Below are 20,849 nucleotides of genomic sequence, written 5' to 3'. Positions count from 1 at the left end.
AATATGTCCTTCTATGTCTGGCTTCTTCCATTCAGCACAATGTTTTCCAAGTTCATCCATGGTGCAGCATAGATCAGGACTTCATTCTTTCGGAATCCACACTTTTAACAAGCTCCCCAAGTACTTCTGATGAGTGGGCTTTGGGGAGGAAAAGGACAGCAAATTCACAGAAGGCAAAACCTCTGGTGTTTATACAGATACAGGCCCTCAATCCCACCAGGTGTCTCTGTCTCCGAAGCCCCCCTGGTGACAGGAAGCAGCGCTGGCTGCCTGCCTCCTCCTGAGACTCAGAGGTTGGGTGAGTGTGTCCTGTGCTCAGGAGGGAGATGTGTGTCTATGGACAGTGGCCTGGCTGCTCTGGGATCTGGGCAGATTAACTGCAAGAGAGACACACACAAGGGGATTTAGTCTCAACTCAAAGACTTTATGTACATTATGCTCCTGGAAAAACATCTCCAAGGAAACAAGTGGAACCAGCAGGAATTCTCATTTAGAAACCCGGTGTGAGCTGCGGCCTTGGAAAACAGCACAGGGATCTGACCACAGCACAGCTCAGGTCAGGATGAGGGGCCTGTGTGCCTGGAGGGCATGCCCTCGGACTGCCAGGCAACGCCAGCGCCAGTGCTCCTGTGGCTGAAAGCTCCACCGCAGGCAGGGAAAGTCTAGGCTGACAGTCTTCTCCAGAGCTCTGAAGGAAGGCACAGACTCCACCAGGGTGGGAGGCCTGTCCTGACCAAGAAAGAACCTTTCTGTTGCTGACTCTCCGGGTCATCAGGAGCAGCCATGGCCGGCTGAGGAGCCCTCCCGGGGCCATGCAGGAGGGGTGCCAAGTCCCACTTCAGGGTCTGAGGTCTCAGAACAGAACACATGGGAGAGGCATCGCACTCACAAGGCCCCTGAAGTCAGGGCCACAACAATCTTGGGAAGATTACCCAGTGGGACCTTTGGACAGGAGGAAGGAATTTAGATGGAAAAGCAAAAACTGATACTTGTCAGATATATCCCAACTATCTTCTGTGTTACGCCCTCCCCAGTTGGGGGCTCCTGAGGGGGTCACATGGCGATGTTTTCTGCGATGTATCCCCATTCAACAAGAGGCAGGCTGAAATTCTGGCTCATCTCCCTCTGCCCTCTGCTTAACTTAAAAGTCACCAACAGACATCTCAGACCCCTCGGCAGTCCAGGGTTTCTCTCTTTCTAATCATCCTGTGGAATACGCAATCCGCTCTATTCAGAAGGAAGTATAATAGGTTGCTTGCTGAGGCAGGTCTCTCCCAAGAGCTTCTGTAAGAGTCCACCTGGTAGTCAGTCAGGTAGCACCAAGGCCAGGCTGATGCAGCCCCTTTGGCACTAAAGGAATGTATGTAGTGGTGAAGGAGGGAATTCTGGCTCCGTCTCTGCCGAACCATCTCGGCAGGCCCAGGAAAAGGGGTGAGCAGAGAGGTCAGGCTGCAGCTGTGTGGGAAGGGGTCTTCCCAGTTAGCCGGTCCCCACCCCTTCGGGGAGCTCCACCACCACCGGGGCGCAGTCCTCAGGCTCCGCGGCAAAGTCCCACCGAAATTTCTTGGTCAAGTGAGCTTGGAACTTCTCAGCTTTCTGCCTCAGGGTGGCATTCACAGCAATGCTGCAGGCCGAGGAAAAGAAAACCTGCAGAGAACAGAGGATCAGTCACTCCTGAGAACACGGAGGGAGCCGAGAAAGCTGTGGAAATTTCCTCATGGTGCTCAGCTCTCTGGGGCGGGAAAATCAGCTGCTGGTGGCACAGGCCCAGGATACCTGCTGTGCTCCCCCAAACCAAGAAACAAGGTCCAAACCCTGCTGAGAAGCTGAGGCAGGACCAGAATGGAAAATTACTGTCCTGGGCAGAGAAGCCCCATTTCTCTGGCCCTGCCCCTGGGGAGATCTCCTGGGCCCCTGGGCAGTAACTCGGAGGAAGAGGTAGTAGCTTATACCAGCTGGTATTAAAAGGGCTTGGGGGCTCACAAGCCCCTGGATCCCATAAAATGCCAGGCCCTAGGCCAATGAAGTTGAATTGCTGCTCTAAACTAAATGTGCCACAGGCTGCCAGTTAGAGGTCTCTGTTCCCCTAAAAAGCTTTGATGTTCTTTTTCTAAAATTGTGATAACATATACATAACACAAAGCTACCATTTTAACCAATTTTTAACATTATCATTTAAAAACCTGTGTTAAATACACATAACAAAATATTTACAAATGTTAATCACTTTTAAGTATACAGTTCAGTGGCATTAAGTATATTAACATTGTTATGCAACTATCACCATCATCCATCTCTTCAACTTTTTCCATCTTTCCTAAATGAAACTCTGAACCCATTAAATAATAATTCCCTATTTCCCCCTCCCCCAGCCCCTGGCAGCCACCACTCTACTTTCTGTCTCCAGGAATCTGAATATTCTAGGTTCCTCACATACGTAGAATCATACAATACTGAGCCTTTTGTGACTGGCTTATTTCACTTAGCACACTGTCCTCAAGGTTCATTCATGCTGCAGCCTGTGTCCGAGTTTCCTTCTTCCTGAGGCTGGTGTTCCATTGTACGTCTACACCACATTTTGTTTCCATTCATCTGTCAATGGCCATTTGGGTTGTTTCTACTTTTTGGCTGTTGTAAATAACATTGCTATGAACATGGCTGTAAAAATATCTCTCAGAGTGCCTGCTTTCAATCCTTTTGGGTACATATCCAGAAGTGGAGTTCATGGATCGTAAGAAAATTCTGTTTGTTTTGAAGAACACTATACTTTCTTTCACTGTGGCTACATCATTTTACATTCCCATCAGCAATTAACAAGACTTACAATATCTCCACATCCTTGCCAACATCTGTTATGTTCTGGATGGTAGCCATCCTAATGGGTGTGAACTGGCACTTCATTGTGGTTCTGATTTGCATTTCCCCAATGATCAGTGATGCTGAACATTTCATTTGGCCATTTGTATATATTCTTTGGGGAAATGTCTATTTAAGCCCTTTGCCAATTTGTAATCAGGTTTCTGTTGTTGTTGTTGCTGAGTTATCAGTAGGAATTCTTTGTAAATTCTGGATAGTAATTCCCTGTTTTAATGTTCTTTTTTTGTTTTTGTCATCTCTCACTTGAGGATATTTTTTCCATTGATTTTTTAGAGAGAGTGAAAGGGAAAAGGGAGGGAGCGAGGGAGTAAGAGAAAGAAAACATCAAAGTAAGGGAGACAAATTGATTGGTTGCCTCCCACACGTGCCCTGTTGGGACCCGGGGATCATCCTGCAACCCAGGCATGTGACCTTGACCAGGAATCAAACCCAGGACCCTCCAGTGTGCAGGCACTCTAACCACTGAGTAATGCTGGCCAGGGCTTGATGCTCTTTTTAATTCCGTTTCATCTAGTATAAACATAGGAGGGGGCAGAACAGTAATTTTCTCTACATCTGAAGCTCTATTCTGCAATTGTCCTAGATCCCAACCCCTTCTAAGAATAGCAAACCTATTAATTCCTCCTATTACTTTACTCTTTTCAAATAAGTTTTTAAAAATATCCCAATAAATCCTCAAAATGCCATGAGAAGACACTCTTGAATACCTACTTTTTAGAAATGGAGAATGAGAAAAATTAAATGATTGGACCAAAGCTACCCAGAAAGGAAGTAGTTTTTCCAAGACCACCTGGTAGCCCCTCACAGACACAGGAGCCTGAGGGTGGAGGTCTCTGACCACAGTGCCCTCGCGCCACCACTGGCCGCAGACACCACGGGAGGACTCCGGGCTCCTGGGGCCTGGACCGGACAGAGGTAACAGGCACACTCCGTGGCCGATTCCTTGGACAACGCCCCTTCTACCCGCTTCTTCCTGTGAGCAGCAGGAGCAAGGCCCGTTTTCAGTGGTCTTTGTTTGGAGCCATTTTGTGGTAGCAGGGAGAGAAGTGGTGTGTGTGTGTGTCGGGAGGGAGGGGGGAGAGTAAAAGGGAGGTTTACAGAATTTGGTTTCATTAACTTGGGAATTGACTAAATAGAGGAGCGGAAAGCAGAGCCACAACAAAGTGCCAGATCAATAACTAATTAGAGGGGCTGTAGGAGCTTGGTGGCGAGAGGGCCGTGGGGAAGCTGGCGGCCTGTCTGTAGGCAGCTCATAGAGTGGGCCATGGAGCACTCAATAGGGAGCCCCGCTGAACTCTGGGGAGGGGCCTGTACGGGGGCAGAGAAGCCTGTTTCAGACAGCAGGAGCTCCAAAGGCCCTAACACCCATGAGTTTGTGCTCAGAGGTCCTGGGGAACCTGCTAGTTGAATTATCAAAAGCCTCCTCTTGCTCCCCTCCTTACTCAGTAAATTATACTATTCTCTACACAGCCCTTCCTCTCCAACCACACTGAGCAGTGGTCCTAACATGCTCTACTGCCTCTTCCGCGCCTCTACACACATGCTTTTCTCCTACTTGTAACACCCTTCCCCAGTTTCCTTCCCCTTCATCTAGCTAATTTCTACCAGTAACTCAGCTCAGCTCACGTATCACCTCCTTTAGGGTGTCTTCTCAGACCAAGGATGGGACAGGTGCTCCTCCATGCTCCCCCAGTGCTCAGAGTTACCGCGATCATATCCTCAACCTCAATTAGGTAACATCCACTTAGAGTTGAATTCTCCCGAGAGATGAGGAGCAACTCCAAAGCAATGACTCTTTTTTCACAGCTGCATTCTACTCCTGGCACAGATTATGACATACATCCATTTTTGGTTCACTTTTGTAGTGCCTGGTACCAAATAATTGCCCAATAATTATGTGACAGTCCTGGACAGAATTAGGGACTCATCCTGGGGAGGAGGTGGCTTATTTACTAGGCCTTCTTCAGGAAACTTTGTAATCATCTGGTTATTTTATCAAAGTGAAATCAAATAAACATTTTTAGCATCACTGAGAAATGAATCCTCTTAATATAGGGAGAATAATCCTGGTCATTTAAAAAAATATTTTGAAATAGGATAACAACATTACACAAACAACTACATTTATTTAAAACTAAAAGTACATCCATTTGGTATTTTTTCTAAATATAAAAAAGGTAATTCTACTTCTATCACTAAGTCTGCATATTATAAAATCATAAATTACTTCAGTCAGAAATGTAAAAGCCTTCTTTTAGGCCCAAGTTAAATAGAGTTCAGTCAGGTCACCTGAGAAATTTAAAACACCAAGGTAGCTGAGTCAATGTCTTACCCTACTTTTTTGGCTAGACAGAAAGAATGAAATTTCTGAAGTTTTTCAATTCCCAAATGGTTTTTGAGTTTAGACTCAAACAAGCCAGAGACAGGACATTTTATCTCGACTCGTAGAAGAAGAAAGTGGTGTTAAAAGCAGGACTATCACTTCCCAATGATTGCCAGGACAATGAAAAGCAGCGGGGATAATTCTGAGATCAGTTTAAAGAATTTGTGATGTTTTGTCTGGGGCTCTAATATATCAGAGCTCTAATATATGGGGCTCTAATATATGATTCCTGTCAGAGGCATTAGAATCAAAGCTCAGCCTTGCCACCTATTAGCGCTGGTTGTCTTGGGCAAAATTATGTGACCTTCGGATCTTATTTCCTCATGTATAAAGTGGGATTATAGCCTTAATTTTGAGCATTGTTTTGAGGGCTAAATGAGATAATGCACAGTAAGTGTAAAAAAGTAATAGACAGCTGATGGCGGGAAGTTTGGAAGTAGGTAGGTGAAATAGATCGTAGATGGTATGATGATAAAAACACTACAGACATCATTGTTAGAGCCAACGTTTTTTCTCAAGAGTTAAAGATGGACACTGGCATTTAGAATACTCATAAAAAATAAAGCTAGAAAGCATATATGGCCCATTGTGACTAAAAGTATTTTTAAAAAAACAGGTTACATGACTATATGCCTAAATGCTATGCAATCAGCAATAAGAATTCTTATTTTGCACATAACTCACTTTCCAATATACTATTAAATTCATATTATCGTTTCATTGGTTTTAAACAAATTATGGCGACTCAAGTAGCTTTAAATAAAAGAAAAAACTATCTATTTTTGTAAAACAAATAATTTTTATTCAAGCTAAATCCATGGGATTTGTAAAAACCAGTGGCATTTATTCAAAAGGGCCTCTAACGGCAGAGGCCATTACGTGGCTCCTTTGAGTGCTCACACACACAAACACCAGCCCCTCTTCGCGGGGAGTAGCCATTTAAGCTCCTAAGTAAGAAAGCCAGTTCCACTCACTTGACTACCTGGGGGGAGAGCAGGCGGCTGGCTAAGGAAGGCTTTTATGGGCTGATTCATTCAGTCATAAACACCCCAAGTGAGTGAGTACCTGTATGGGGGCACTGAATTCTCACTGCCAAGGTGGCATCGACTTAACTTTCCATTAAAAAAAGTTTTATAATAACCTTCTCTATATTGTGTCTGTTGAAATCTCAGTCATCCTTCAAGCTCAGTGTCAAATGCCGTCCCTCCCCCCCACACACACACGCAAACACACACCTTTTGCAAAAAGCCATTCCGGATCTTCTATCCCCTCAACTCTCAACCGCAGTCTGAATTAACCAATTTCTCTTTGGTGCTCCAAATGCCCTTTGATTAGAATTCACTGGTCATATCTATCACATTAGAGCCATCCACATTACCATAGGAATTACACTCTATCTAATAACAACAAATAACACGAAAATGTAAGTGTTAGGCCTTGACTAGGTGTTTAAATAACCAGATGAACGAAACAGGCTTTGGGTGAACGTTCAAGGCTAAGCGGGCAGTCAGGCAGACAATATGTGAATTCATCAAGGACAGCCTGTGCAGAATGATATTGACAAGTACAAAGCAGGCTAACAGTTTGAAAGGAGAGAGATCAGGTGTGGCTTCATGGAGTGGGATGTTTTGAGGGAACAATACACACCAGGCAGAGGGAAAGTCAGGTTCCCTCTGCATGACACTTCACACCCATGTCTTCATCAGTCATGCCAGATGGAAAGTTCTAGAGATCTGCCGTGCTTATAGTTAACAATATGTTCTATACACTTAAAAATCTGTTAAGACGGTAGACCTTTTGTTATGTGGGGTTTTTTTTTTACAGCATTTTATTTTATTTTTTTTAAGACGGCATGAAACAGCACAGCATGTCTGGGGATCTGCAAGGAGACCATGTCACTGGAGTTGATGGAGGAAACAGGGAGACGAAGGAGAAGCCAGAGAAGAGGTTAGGAGTCAGACAGATCAGGCCTTGTGACCCATACTTGGGCTTTTAACTTTCTACACCAGTGTTTCCCAAACTTCTCTCATGATGAGAATCACCTGGTGGAGTTGTTAAAATACAGATTCCTTGCCGAAACCGGTTTGGCTCAGTGGTAGAGTGTCGGTCTGCAGACTGAAAGGTCCCAGATTAGATTCCCGTCAGGAGCATGTACATTGGTTACGGGCACATCCCCGGTCGGGGGTGTGCAAGAGGCAGTTGGTTGATGTTTCTCTCTCATCGACGTTTCTAGCTATCTCTCTCCCTTCCTCTCTGTAAAAAAATCAATAAAATATATATTTTTTAAAAAATACAGATTCCTGAATCCCAACTAAGAAGTGCTAAACTAGAATTTTTGGGAACATATAGGTTTTGGTTCCCAAAAATTCTAGTTTAGCACTTCTTAGTTGGGATTCAGGAATCTGTGTTTTAACAACTCCACCAGGTGATTCTCATCATGAGAGAAGTTTGGGAAACACTGTTCTAGACAATGAGGAGTCGTAGAGAAATAGGATCACATGTGCATTTTAAAGCAGCAACTCAGGCGGCAAAGTGAGAGACAGATGGACTGACAAGGTAGGCACGGAAGCTGACAGACGGATGCAGCCTAGATGAGACCAAAAGGTGTGGGTTAGGGAAATGGTTCCAGGCATGACTGCCTTCTAAAACACACTGCTTTCTGGAGTTATTTGGTTAATTCATTTGTTTATTTTCCTACCAAAATGTAAGCGGAAAGTCGGGGACTCTGTCTGTCTTGCTCACAGCTATATTTCTAGTCTTGTCAGGTACTCAGGAAACACCTGCTAAATCAATGAACAAATCTCCGGAGGGCAGGAACCCTGGCCAATCCGCAAAACTTCCAGGAGAATGTTGTATTTAAAGAAAGGATGCTCACAAACGTGTTGATTTTTTTTTTTTTTTTTTTTTTTTTTAAGGCACGTGTTTTGGGTTTTTCAAAATAAGAACATCAAATGCTCTTGGTGAAAAGTCCAAAGACAGAATTCTTCCACCCATCAGCTCTGCACTCCCCAACGGGGCATCTAGCAATCCAGCTGGGCCCTTTCTGCTTGGTAAATCATTGCTAGCAACAAAGCCGCAGCAATTAGAGCTCAGCTGCTGGCTGTGCTGACAATGGTTAGAACAGCCAGCAGCCAGCGCGGCCCTCCCATGTTTGTGCGACAGCATTAGCGCACACCATGAGGGCTGCACAGATTGCCGTGGACCACAGCCACCGCCAGAGGCAAGTGAGCAGGCTGATGCCTCCTCCTCTGCCGTAACCCACAACCCAGTAACGTGGTGGGGCTTTTCCCTGCAGAGGAAGGATAAAAGGATTTAATTTCTCTTTTATATTGAGAACCAATAAAAGGGCAGTTTTATAATTCATCTGAAGTGCAATACACCAGGCTCAAGCCATCAGCCTGACTGACTCATCCCCATGGTCTGCACAAGTCCTCCGGCTGCCAGTTTCAAGTCCGCTGCCAGCTCGCAGGGACTCTCCCAGCAGCCTGCTGGTTTCAGAAAGTGTCCTGTACCTCTGCGAACAGGCATGACGGTGTCTCCACTGCTTTCCATCGGGCGTGGGGGGCTACACTGTATTCAATACGCAGGCCTGAATACAAATGCACAAATCCTGACTCTGCCACTTAGCAGCTGCAAACTTACATAAGTTACTTAACCTTTCTGAGTCTGTGTTCCCATTGGTGAAATGGAATAATCCTATCTGCCTTGCAGCACTCCAGAGAAATCAAACAAGGAAACCCATATAGTGTGATAAACCCGGTGCCTGATACCCAACAGGCCCTTAATGAATGTTTGTTCAGTCCCTAATCCTCTGTGGCATGGGAGGGAGGTCAGTGAACAGCCACCCTGAGGGAGGTCTCGTGGGGGGGCTAACATACGGGGAGAGAAAAGCAGCTCACGGGCCGGAAACTATGGAAACTGCCAGTTTGCAGCTCTGCCTTGAGAAAGTTAGGAAATGTGAGTGACAGAGGCTGTCCCAAGAACATAAACGAAGCTAATCTGTTTGCAAAGGGAGGAAATAGCACAGGATGAAGATTGTTTTTTGAAGCTTCTTCCCTAATTACCACTCATAATGAAAATTTAATTGCCAAGTTAAAAGCAAATTTCACTTTTTCTGTCAGAATCTCTGCAGAAACTGGCACATTTTGTTTGACACAGGAAATCAAAGTTACTTTAATGCTGAAATGAGATCTAAAGAGCTGCAGATGTTCCAAACTCTGTCCTATGGGTTGCAGCTATGGCTATGGGGAGAAGGAAAAACCGTTTTGAGCTGAGTAACTCAAAGGGGTGGAGGCGATTCAAATCCCAAGCACTCCAGTGCCAGGCACTCTGGGCGCAGGTGGGGAGAGGGTGCTGCAGAGAAAGGGTATCTGACATCAAGAAGTTTAAAACGAGTAGGAGAGGGAGAACCAGAAAACGGCCCAAGATTGGGAAACTAAAATTCAGAAAACTTCGGGTCATGAACGAATAGCCAGAAACAGAAAGGTACCCCTCTCAGGGCGCACAGACCGCTCACCTGCAGCGTGCTGGTGAGGAAGTTGTTCTGGGAGACGATGTCCACGAAGAAGTCGGGGGGGATCTCGCCGAGCTGGTGGTACAGGATGGAGATGAGGTTCACGTAGAGGGCGTGGTGCTTCACCATGGCTTCCTCGGAGCGGCACAGCAGGTTCAGGAGCTGCTTCCAGTGCTCGAAAGCCTCGTACACGTTCCCCAGCAGGAAGCACACAAAGGCAAACTGGAGCTCACCTGCAAGGCACAGAGAGGAGATGACCCTCGGGAGAAGAGGACCAGCTGGCTCTGTAAGCCTGACAGTCCCGCTGGGCCTCAGCAAGAGGCGGTCTTTTCTCCTTGTCACTCCTGCAGGGGCCAGCATGGGGCCTTGCGACAAGCCGGTCCTTAATAAAAGTGTGCTGAACGGCTATAAGTGTGGGTTTCTGTAAAATCAGACTGCAGGAGAAGAGGTACACCTAGTATTTGCCTGGCATTTAAAGAGTTTACAGAATGTGCTCATGGATATCATGTCAAGAGGATCCCAAACCTGGCCACCTATCAGAATTACTAGAGGAGCTTGCTAAAAATAAAGCAGCCCAGGCCTCACCGCAGAGATCATGGCTGAGATAGATGATTTGTAGCTCTAATTCGGATGCAGATCATCTGCTTCAGGTTCAGGGAAATGCTGTATTACCCCATGGAACCCTCAGCCCAACTCCGCAAGGTGATCAGGAAAAGGTGGCATTTGCCTCATTTTATACATGAGGCCAAGGGACGTGCACAAGGTCACACATCTAACCCCGAGGAATGTGACCAATGAAAAGAGAAAATAGATTTTCTGTTGGCTGGGAACAGTTCTAGAGCCTCCCAGAAGAGGGAAATTTGGGAGGACTTGTTCCAGGGTCGATTGTTTAATCACAGTGCTCTATGGTTTAATCTCTACGAGCAACTTGGTGGGAAAGAGCATGGGCTCTGGAGCCAAACTACCTGTGTTCGAATCTCAGCTCTACCACTTAGCAGCTGTGAACCTGGGCACATTACAGTACTTAACCTGCTCAATTTCCGTATTTAAAAGTGAGGATTAAATAAATGAATATATGTAAAGCATTTAAAATAATGTATGGCTCAAAGCAGCACTCAATAAATATTAGTTATTATTCCAACATTTCCATCGGATGCCTGTCTCACACAAAGAGACCCGATGATCTAGGTCAGCGGTCACCAACCTTTCCGACCTCACAGACCACCAGTTGGCCATCGCTGATCTACATGCCAGTGTAGTTGGCCAAGCAACTGGTATCCAAACTGGTTACCAAAAGATACTGTTGCTCACAGAGATGTTCTGTCTCTCCTCAAATTTAATGAGGGCTTCTGTGGACCAACATATGGGTCATCAAAGCAACAGATGCACTCAAACACGTGTGACTAGCTAGTTACCTGGTAGGACATTTGACCGATCTTTTCAAAATATGTAGCCAAATTTTCTTTGTGTGATAGAGCTTAAAGATATCCTTCTTCAGTTGGCTTTTCCTGGCTGGCTTGTGAAAACATGAGCTTATTCTCTGAATTTAGGACATTTATTTAAATTCGTGCATATCTGGCCTACTCTCAAATTATGAGATTAGAAATAATTTCGAAGAGCTGTCATGCAGATATAAAGTTATCCCTACAACAGACCTTTTCACGAGATTACTTTAAAGAACTGAAATGTTTTAGAAGTAGAAAACAGGATTTCTGTTCATTTTTAAGCCAGAATTTCAACTGTTACTTATTAAATGAAAATACTGTGTAATGCATTAAAATACATTCATTAAAATGTCCCTCCTTATCAGCTGAGCCAATGATTTAAAAGGCCCTATATTCAAAACTTTCACTAATGCTCCAATTAAAAAAAAAATGCAAATACCTAGGCAACTTGTAAAATTTACTGTATACATATAAATAACTGTTGAAGATATGATGAATGTTTGCTGTCACTAGTGACTGAAGAAAAATACAGTTGACTCTTAAACAACATGGGGATTGAGGAGCAGACAGTCTGTGCAGTCAGACTTCACAAAAACTTAGTTGTCCCTCAGTATCCACAGAGGTTGATGTTAGGACACCCACTCCCATACCAAAACCCGTGAGTGCTCAAGTCCCCCATGTAAAATGCATAGATCAACACACATGGTAGGCCCTCTGCAGCTGGGGACTCCCAATTTGGGATCAAAAACAGTACAGGCACTTATTGAGGAAAAAAATTTGCAAAATAAATGGACCCATCAGTTCAAACCTGTGTTGTTCAGGGTCAACGGTAAATTGAAATAAGACATCATTCCTATTTCAGATGGAAGAAGCCTTTGCTAAATTGCCAAGTCAAAGGTAATAAGCAATAGCTGGTGAGGACATACATGTTCTGATCCAACAATTTCAATGCTAAACATATGCAGAAATATACACAAAGATGTTTACTAGACAACACTTATAATAAGGAAAATATGAACATCTTAAAGGTCCATCTGCATTGGGCTGATTCAATAACTATGGAACTTAACCAGCCAATGAAAAGGAGTGACTATTTCAGTGACATAGAAAAATGTATATATTTAAGTAAATTACAAAATGATATACTATAATTCTATTTTTTGTAAAAAAAAAAAAATCACATATACATACAAAAATACAATTGAACTTAAAAAAGACTAAAAGAAAATACATATATAGAACAGAGGGGTGCATATATCCTTTCTTATTGGTGCATTTTCCTCCTTACATTATGGTACAATAGTACTTTATGGCAGCTTAAGTTATTTTGCTTGCAATGTTTATGAATCGTCCTCAGTAGTAATACTATGAGCCTCTTTGTTGTATCTTTTTATACAAGAACTTAAAATATTTTCACTTTTTATTATGTAAGCTTTCAAATATATACAAAAGAAAATGATACACTCGATCCCCTATGTATCCATCACTCACCTATAATGATAATCAAATTATAGCTTGTTTTATGGTTTATTTTAAATAAATACCAAATGTCATTTAAAAATAAATAAATAAAATACATAGAAATTAACATAGATGACTGAAATAAAATATCTATAGCCATAGTTAGAGGTCTATACACTGAGTGGCCAGATTATTATGATCTCTGAACGCATAATAATCTGGCCACTCAGTGTATATCCTATATAATAATCCTATATAATAAAAGGTTAATATGCAAATTGTCCCCTCAACCAGGAGTTCAACCAACAGGCAGGACAGCCAACCACCCATGTCCCTTCCCCCTGGCCAGAACCCACTCATGCACGAATTCATGCACTGGGCCTCTATCATATATGATTACATACACACACACACACACACACACACACACACTGAGTGGCCAGATTATTATGTGTTCAGAGATCATAATCTAGCCACTCAGTGTGTATATATATTTATATGTAAAAGATGGGAAATAAATATACCAAAATGTTAAAAATGGTTATTTCTAGGCTGTGGAAACTAGAATGAATTTTACTGTGTGTGGGGTTTTCTTCTATGATGAATATATTTTTGTAATAGGGGGGAAATAAAAACTATAATAATGTTTTAAAAAAGTCAATGTCCTTGTCTAAGCAGTAGGGAGACCAACACCTTGAGAGTCAGGAGCAAATTGAGGAGGGAAGTGAGAGGCCTGGGAACCAGGAGCCCCTGGCTCTGGTCTCATTTTGACCACTTAGCAAATCCTTTCCTTCTATAGACCTCAGTCTGTAAAGTGAGGGGCTGGGCCATGTCAAACACAGGACCTTCTGCATCAGGTTCACCTAGGGTTTGTGTTTATTAGATAAATTAGCAGATAAATCGCTGGGGCCCCACTCCAGATCCCTTGAGTCAATCTGCAGGGTTAAGGCCTGGACATCTGTATCTTTACTGAGTGTACTGGGCATGACTGCCTCCTAGCCGGCTTTAGGAACCCCTAGACCAGATAACCCAAGATATACTCCGTAACCTAATACCCCTCCTTGGCCACTCCCAAAGGGCCTTGTTCCTCCTCACCGAGCACATCCTGGGGGCTGCTGGGGAAGTGCTTGCTGAGCACAGTCTCCAGGGCGTAGCTCAGGTCCATGCTGTGCCGGGTGATCTCTGCCGGCGTGGCGCCTGCCGGGAACATCTGTGTGGGCAGCTCTGAGAAGCGGATCTCTGTCCCGGCTTTGGGCTTCATCTCAGGCAGCCGGGCCAGGCCTTCCTGGTAGCTCTGGCACTCGGTGCCACAGCGGGGTAGATTCTGCCCCACCCGGTCCTTGGTGTGCTTCAGGGAAAGCACAGGCAACACCTCTGAGAAGGCACAGATCTGCCGGCTCTCAGGCTGCAGCCTCTCCATTGTTGCCTCACTGATGAAGCTGGTGAGTGAGATCCACTTCTTGAGCGTGGCATATGGGTAAGGCCCCAGAAACTGGTCTAGGTCCTGGAGGTTGGCCCTCATGGCCTCCACTTCGGCCTCTGGGGCTGGGGAAAGGTCTACCTCTTCCCGGGCTGAGTTCCAGCGCAGGACCGTCAGCTCCCGCTGCTGCAGGGAAAGGAAGAAGCCCATACGAGGGCCCACATCCTTGGGATTGGCCTTGTCCACCGAGCTGTAGTGGAGGAAGTGGATGCCCGGCGGAATCATCTTCACGCCCCGGAACTTGGGCCCCACCTCCCAGGAGTTGTAGTCGATGCCAAACTCTGTCCCCGTGGGCACATTCAGGATGATGACCGTGGCCCCTTCAAAGAAGAGGCTCTTGGCAAGCTCGGGATCCATCTGCATGGCGGCCACGGATGCAGTGATAGGTGACCGAAGGAGACGCCTTCGTATTTTCCAGAACAGCTGAAAAAGAAAGCAATCGGAGTTCGTCAGAACTTGGGAAAGAAAGCTTCATTTACTGAGCAGTATCTCCCTTAATCCTCACCACAACCCTACATCCATTTACAGACGGAAATATGAGGTTCAGAGAGAATTTTTGTGTTTTAATTTAATGAGCAAGAATACTCACTTCACAGCTGAAAAGACACCAGAGAAGTAACATGTTCAGGTCACACAAGGACCTACAAAGTCACATAAATTAGAACCCGGGTGCCCTGCCCTCCAGGCCAGTGTTCTTCCCACTGTGCACTCGGGATCTGCCCTCGGATCTCTCTCTCACTATGGAGGATGAAAGTAGAGGAAGCCTGAATGGTCCATTCTAAACTACAACTCTGCCTAAAACCTATTGCTAGAAAGTCCCAGAAGAATCGAGAAGGATGCTTGAATCACATACACACCCAGTTTCCCATAAGCCTCAGGGAAAGCCCAGAAACGGACAGTGGAAAGTGGGTGCTCAGCATCTAAAATTCACATCTTTGGGAAGTGGAGAGCTTTTCAACACAAACATTCCTGTCTCCTTTTACACATAAAAATCTAAAGTCCAAGGAGTGAAACAACTTCCCAAAGGGCCCACAGTCAGTGGCAACTCTGGGACACTCGTCCGGAATGATTTAGGTGCCATGGCTGGGCTCCGATCAGTATTTAGAAGAGAAAGAGCTCAGAACACGTATTTTCCTACCTCAGTATACGAATGGGGGCATACTGTAAAACTTCTGTGGGCAGACGCTGTCTCTGTGATATTTATAAGAATGGTTCCAACATGCATTTAAACTAAACAATTATCTACTCTTCTAGTCCCAAGACACGTACCTATTTAATTCAACAAAAAACCACCGTATGCCTGCACTGTGCCAGGATCTTTACCGGGCACTAAGAAAAAACATCTAGGGTAAGACAGTCACTGCCCTCTAGGCACTTCCAATCTAGCCAGACATCTGAACAAGACGCTAAAATGTCACAAAGAGAAGAATCAGTGGCCCACTTAGTTCTTTTTACTCTTTATATTTTACACAATCAAAACAAAAGAAAACAGGGAGGAAAGGAAGACCAACCCTTTCCCAATGTTAAGGGTATATGTTACTGCCTTAACCCAAAAACACTACAAATGACCCTCACTTTAAATCAGCTTTTTCTCTTTTCTTTCATACTTCAAATCACAACTCATTTTTTTCTTTCATACTTCAAATCACAACAGTTTAGAGTCTCAGCCAGCATTATTATTTTTTAATGAAAAGAACAGAATAAAAAAAATTAGAGTGCATCAGGAATAATGAAGATAGTAACTGCTTTCCGAAGCTCTGTGTTTGTGTACATACTCTTAGTTGCAACATAAAATGTACTTGTTACGGTGGGGAGGAGGGGAGGAGCCTGAAAGCCAATGCTCAAAATAATTTATACATCATCTTCCTATTCCCAACCCTAAATTCAGAAGGTACTTTATGAATATTTGCTAAGCGAACAGCTATTACATTTAGAAAATTGCTCCTCATTTAGCCACTTTCCCTTGTGGCATCTGTGTGCTCCTCCTTGATAATTCCTTTCAATCTAATTCCATCAGCCTGTAATTCTATTCATTATATCTTCAGCAGCTGGCATGTGGCCTGACAGAGAAGATGCCCTGGAATGCAGAAAATCACATCCATCCACTTCTCTTCACCACCTCCTTAGAACAAACCGCCCCGACACTCACCCTGAGCGCCGGCCCCTCCGAGCCATTCTCCACCCACAGCTGGAGTGACCTTTTCAAAATGCCAATCTAAGCATGTGGACCCCCACTTTTAACACCCTATGAGTGGTTTCCCACGTGGTTCTTGGAAAACCAAAAGTCATGGTCGGGGCCCTGGCAACTCCTCCAGCTTGTTTCATACCAGGCTCCCCACACAAGCTCTGCTCCAGGCACACTGGCCTCTTTCAGACCCTCCAACGGGGAGCTCCTCGGGCTTCAAAGCTCTTCCCTCCTCTCTTTGTAAACTGGTTTTTCTGATCTCAGCCCAATAATCTCTCCTCCGTGAAGCTTCCTAGGTCGGGTCTCTTGAGAAAACACTCTCATTTCACGTCCCAAGTCAGCAATTTTGCCCAATTTTAATCGAGGATTGTCACCTCCACGAGATTTGATTCTCTTTATACCTCGAGCACATTCTAGACACTTGATAAACACTTATTTAATAAAAACATGGTTATCCATTTTGTAGTTGAGAAACAAAGGCTCCTTCCGGGGGAAGTCCTTACCAGAAAGTTTCACAGAGCCGGACAGAACCAGGTCGGGCGCAGGCAAAGTCTCGGGTCCCCAAGTTGTGAGGTTAGGAAAGTCCTTAGTTACCCCGGTGACCGGGGCGGACCGGGGACGCGCTCTCTGTGACGGTTTCTCGGGGGAAAGGCCTTTAGAGACACCAGGGTCCCACCACCAGCCTCCAGACCGCAGCGAGGTGCCCTAGTCCAGGGCACTCCGCGACCCCCGGCGGGGAACAAGGGTGGCCCCGCTACACAAACAACGAGAGAAGAGGAATTAAAACAGACCAGGAAGCCGCACTCACCAGCTCCGGTGCCGGCCCCGCTCACGCACCGCGGAAGCGCACCGGAAGTCCGCTTTGGTGCCGGACAGGAGCTCCGGGGAAAAGCGCCCGGGCAGATCACTAGGTCGCAGGACAAGCGGTCCGCGTCGGCAAGTTCCGCCCCATAATACCTTTTGCTTTTAGTTTCTCGTTTTAGCTCCAGAACCGTGGGTAACAACTTAAAATATATATATATGGTTTTTTACAGAGAGTAAGAGAGAGGGATAGAGCGTTAGAAACATCAATGAGAGAGAAACATTGATCAGCTGCCTCCTGCACACCCCCCACTGGGGATGTGCCTCAACCAAGGTACATGCCCTTGACCTGAATCGAACCCAGGACCCTTCTGTCCACAGGCTGATGCTTTACCCACTGAGCCAAACCGGTTTCGGCTCGTGAATAACAACTTTTGTCAAAATGTGCATTTCATGTCCCGTTCCAGAAACACATCTACCAGCCAAGTTCTGTTGGTCTCAATCAGTCCTGGTTACTGTAGCTGGGGTCAAGGTCATGGCTGCTTAGTAGCCACTGACAGATGCTCAGTCGTGGTCCTGGTCAGCCAACGTCTACCTGAGTGACAGTGTCATGGAGTCTTAACTTCCAGCCACACTCAGGCCTGAGAGAGAGCCTCAGAAACTCAGCTCCCAGCCCAGAGAGAAGTGGTCTCAATAGCAGTAGTCACCACCTTGGTCTCTCCAGCCATAATCACCAGTGTCCTCCCGCCAAACAGTTCTAATCTAATACCTCAGTCAGGCTGAAACCCGTTCCTGAGGGTGGGAACCTGCCTGTCTTGTTCTCAACTGTTTCCCTGGAACAATGCCAGGCACAAAGGTTCAGCTCAGTACATATATTATGCATTTAACTAATTACAACAATTTGGTATTAATAAATAGCTTCTATTTGAAAGCCCAGTATTATGCTGGGTGGTTGTATTAGTCAGGGTCCACCCATGAAAACAGAATTAAAAGGATGTATATAATGAGATTTATTGCTTGTATTAAGGAACTGGCTTATGTGATTGTGAGGGCTAACTAGGTAAGTCCAAAACCCATAGGGTAGGCCATTCATTTATGATTTCTAAACCTTACATTGCCCTAGTAAGCAGGCGTTAGCGTCCCTGGCTTACAGAAGAGAAAAATGAGGCTTAGAGAGGATACACTGCAAGAGAGTGGCAGAGCTAGGATGCAAACCAAGGTCTGACGGGCTGTTCTTGTCTCTAGCTGCTCCTTAGCATGTCTGTCACATCTCCGCAGTGACACTGGACATGCCAATCTGTCTCAGTCAAAATTCATCTCTTAGTGGTTCAGACCAGAGCGGGCCCTGCGGTCATGGTTAATCACAATGAGCTGCTGCAAGATTAACCAGAGATGGCCTCTATCAGTCACAGTCATGGGTATCAATTTCAGTCTGTCGTGTCAGTTTCATTTCCTGCATGAAGAAGCTCAGCTCCCTCCTCACCCCTCCCTATTCCCAGTCTTAGACACAGAGCTCCCTGGTCTCAGAGCTTCCTGTTGCAGCTGGGCTCATCTTCTCAGAGATTGCGGGGCACTGAATTGTGGGCACTGAAGCTGTAGGTGGCCCAGGAGCCTGACTTTGTGGGTCACATGTCCATCCAGATCAGGTTTCTCAACCTTGGTAACATTGCCAGTTGGAGCTAGATGATTCTTTGTTGCAGGGGCAGTCCTGTGCATTATAAGACATTTAGCAGCATCCCTGGCCTCCACCCACTAGATGTCAATGACACCTCTCAGTTATAACAATTAAAAATGTCTCCAGACATTGCTAAATATTTCCCCGGGGGGGAAGAAGGGGGCAGGCAAAATAACTCCACCCACGTTGAGAATCACCGATGTAGATGAAACAACCTCAGGTTATTCCCAAGTAACACAAAGGCCAATCCTGTATTTATGGGAGACGGAGACACAGATCCAGGGTGTGTGCAAACCAAGTCCTACTGCACAACCCCAACAGTGACAGTTAGCTAAAGGAAATCTACTGGGAAAATTCAGGGAAGGAGTCACAAAAGTCCTGGAAGCAATTGCCTCTGGAGTCTGCGGAGGGCTGAAGAACTGCCTTTCACTGCATAGCACTTTGTATCATTTAATGACTTATCTTTAAAAATAGAAGAAATAGTATTAGTATTTAAAATTATAGGAAGATGTTCAGGGTTTAAGTTTTAAAAAGTATTTAGAATTGTTATGTGCAAGGTAACTTGAACTCTGGAAAAATACATGTACATGGAAAATTTGTTAGAAAATGCACCATATTATTAGCAACGGTTCTCACTTGTGAGATTTTGGCAGACTGGTGCAGCCACTGTGGAAAACAGTATGGAGTTTCCTCAAAAAAAAAAATGGAACTCCCATTTGATCCAGTGAGTCCACTTCTAGGAATATATCCTAAGAAGCCTGAAACACCAATCAGAAAGGATATATGCACCCCTAGGTTCATAGCAGCGCAATTTTCCATACCTAAGATTTGGAAACAGGCCAAGTGCCCAACAGCAGATGAGTGGATAAAAAAGCTGTGATATATTTGCACAATGGAATAATATGTGGCAATAAAAGAAGAAAGAACTCTTACCATTTGCAACAGCATGGATGGACCTGGAGAGTATTATGCTAAGCGAAATAAGCCAGTCAGAGAAAGATAAGTATCACATGATCTCACTCATATGTAAAATCCAATAAACAAAATAAACTGATGAACAAAATAGATCCACAGACATAGAACCATGAACAGACTGATAAATTTTAGAGGGAAGGTGGGGATTGGGGTGAGGGGAAGAGATTAACTGGGGAATTTATATGCATATATGCAGAGCCCATGGACCAGACAATAGTGTGGAAAAGGCTTGGGAGGGGAGGGTACAAGAAGGAGCGGGGTTAATGGGTGGGGAGAGTGGGGGGCAAAGCAACATCTGTAATACTTTCAATGATAAAGATAATTTTTTTAAAAATTAAAAAAGAAAGATGGTCTGGCACATAATGCAATATACAAAACATGTATCGCAGGAATGTACACTTTGAAACCTATATTATTTTCTTAACCAATGTCATGCCAATAAATTTTTTAAAAAGGAAGGTGTTCTGGGGCGAGTCACTTCATAGAATGTAAAGAAAAGAGCTAGTGCCAGGTAGTGTGTCAGGTAGTCCTGGGGCGAGTTTAACTTTGACATGGATTGTGCGTTGTGAATTTTAATATTTTTGCATTTATTTTTATGAAGACATCCTTTCCATTTGCTGAATATAGTTTCCTTTTAAAATAAACTTTTTTTTACAGAGTTAATTTTGAGACAGGCATTACGTATGGGAACACGGCAGCTTGTGCGCAGGTGGGGGGCAGAGGCTGAAGTTGGGGGTTGCTGTCTACATTATCCGCTAGGCTTCATGGAGGGATTTGGAGGGAGACCCAGCTGCTCTTTTTTCAGGAAGAGGTGGGACCGTGCTGCCTCTCCACGCACAAGCCCCTCTGTGTCCTGGGGCCCACATCCTTACCTTCCTTCTGCCTACAATGCTCTCACCCCAGGTCTTCACCTCTCTGGACATTTCTCTTCATTCAGCTCAAAAATAACTCCCCCCAGGGCCCATATAAAGGAGACCTTAAATAAGGTGGTCTCCTTTAGTGACCCACTCTGCATTTCCTTCCTGGTGCTGATCACTCAGGAGTTGTCTCTAAC

At 44.9% G+C, this 20,849-nt stretch overlaps 1 protein-coding gene across 2 annotated transcripts; it reads right to left on the bottom strand.

The window, feature by feature from the left end:
* Positions 1 to 403: 403 nt before the first annotated feature.
* On the bottom strand, positions 404 to 17,249 carry AAR2 (AAR2 splicing factor). 2 transcript variants are annotated; one of them, XM_084887796.1, is made up of 4 exons: positions 17,153 to 17,249; positions 13,775 to 14,582; positions 9,777 to 10,006; positions 404 to 1,647 (listed from the first exon to the last, which is right to left on the bottom strand). In XM_084887796.1, the coding sequence occupies exons 2-4, from the start codon at positions 14,520 to 14,522 to the stop codon at positions 1,480 to 1,482; spliced, it is 1,146 nt and encodes a 381-aa protein (XP_084743922.1). In that variant the 5' UTR covers positions 14,523 to 14,582; positions 17,153 to 17,249; the 3' UTR covers positions 404 to 1,479. The 2 variants fall into 2 exon arrangements, with proteins under 2 accessions (XP_084743922.1, XP_084743921.1); XM_084887795.1 differs by having other exon boundaries at positions 16,848 to 17,208.
* Between the last annotated feature and the right edge of the window lie 3,600 nt (positions 17,250 to 20,849).

The sequence above is a fragment of the Pipistrellus hanaki genome (assembly GCF_964339955.1).
Source record: "Pipistrellus hanaki genome assembly, chromosome: 6".
Taxonomy (NCBI): Eukaryota; Metazoa; Chordata; class Mammalia; order Chiroptera; family Vespertilionidae; genus Pipistrellus; species Pipistrellus hanaki.
The sequence above is the reverse complement of the archived record's forward strand: the minus strand, read 5'-3'. Positions and strand labels throughout refer to the sequence as shown.

Excerpts from the sequence above, each read along its gene's own strand:
- AAR2 (XM_084887796.1), bottom strand. The coding sequence starts at position 14,522 with ATGCAGATGGATCCCGAGCTTGCCAAGAGCCTCTTCTTTGAAGGGGCC. Across the intron at positions 10,007-13,774 it reads CAGCCCCCAGGATGTGCTCG|GTGAGCTCCAGTTTGCCTTT; the intron begins GTGAGGAGGAAC and ends TGTGCCTTGCAG. Across the intron at positions 1,648-9,776 it reads TCCTCACCAGCACGCTGCAG|GTTTTCTTTTCCTCGGCCTG; the intron begins GTGAGCGGTCTG and ends TGTTCTCTGCAG.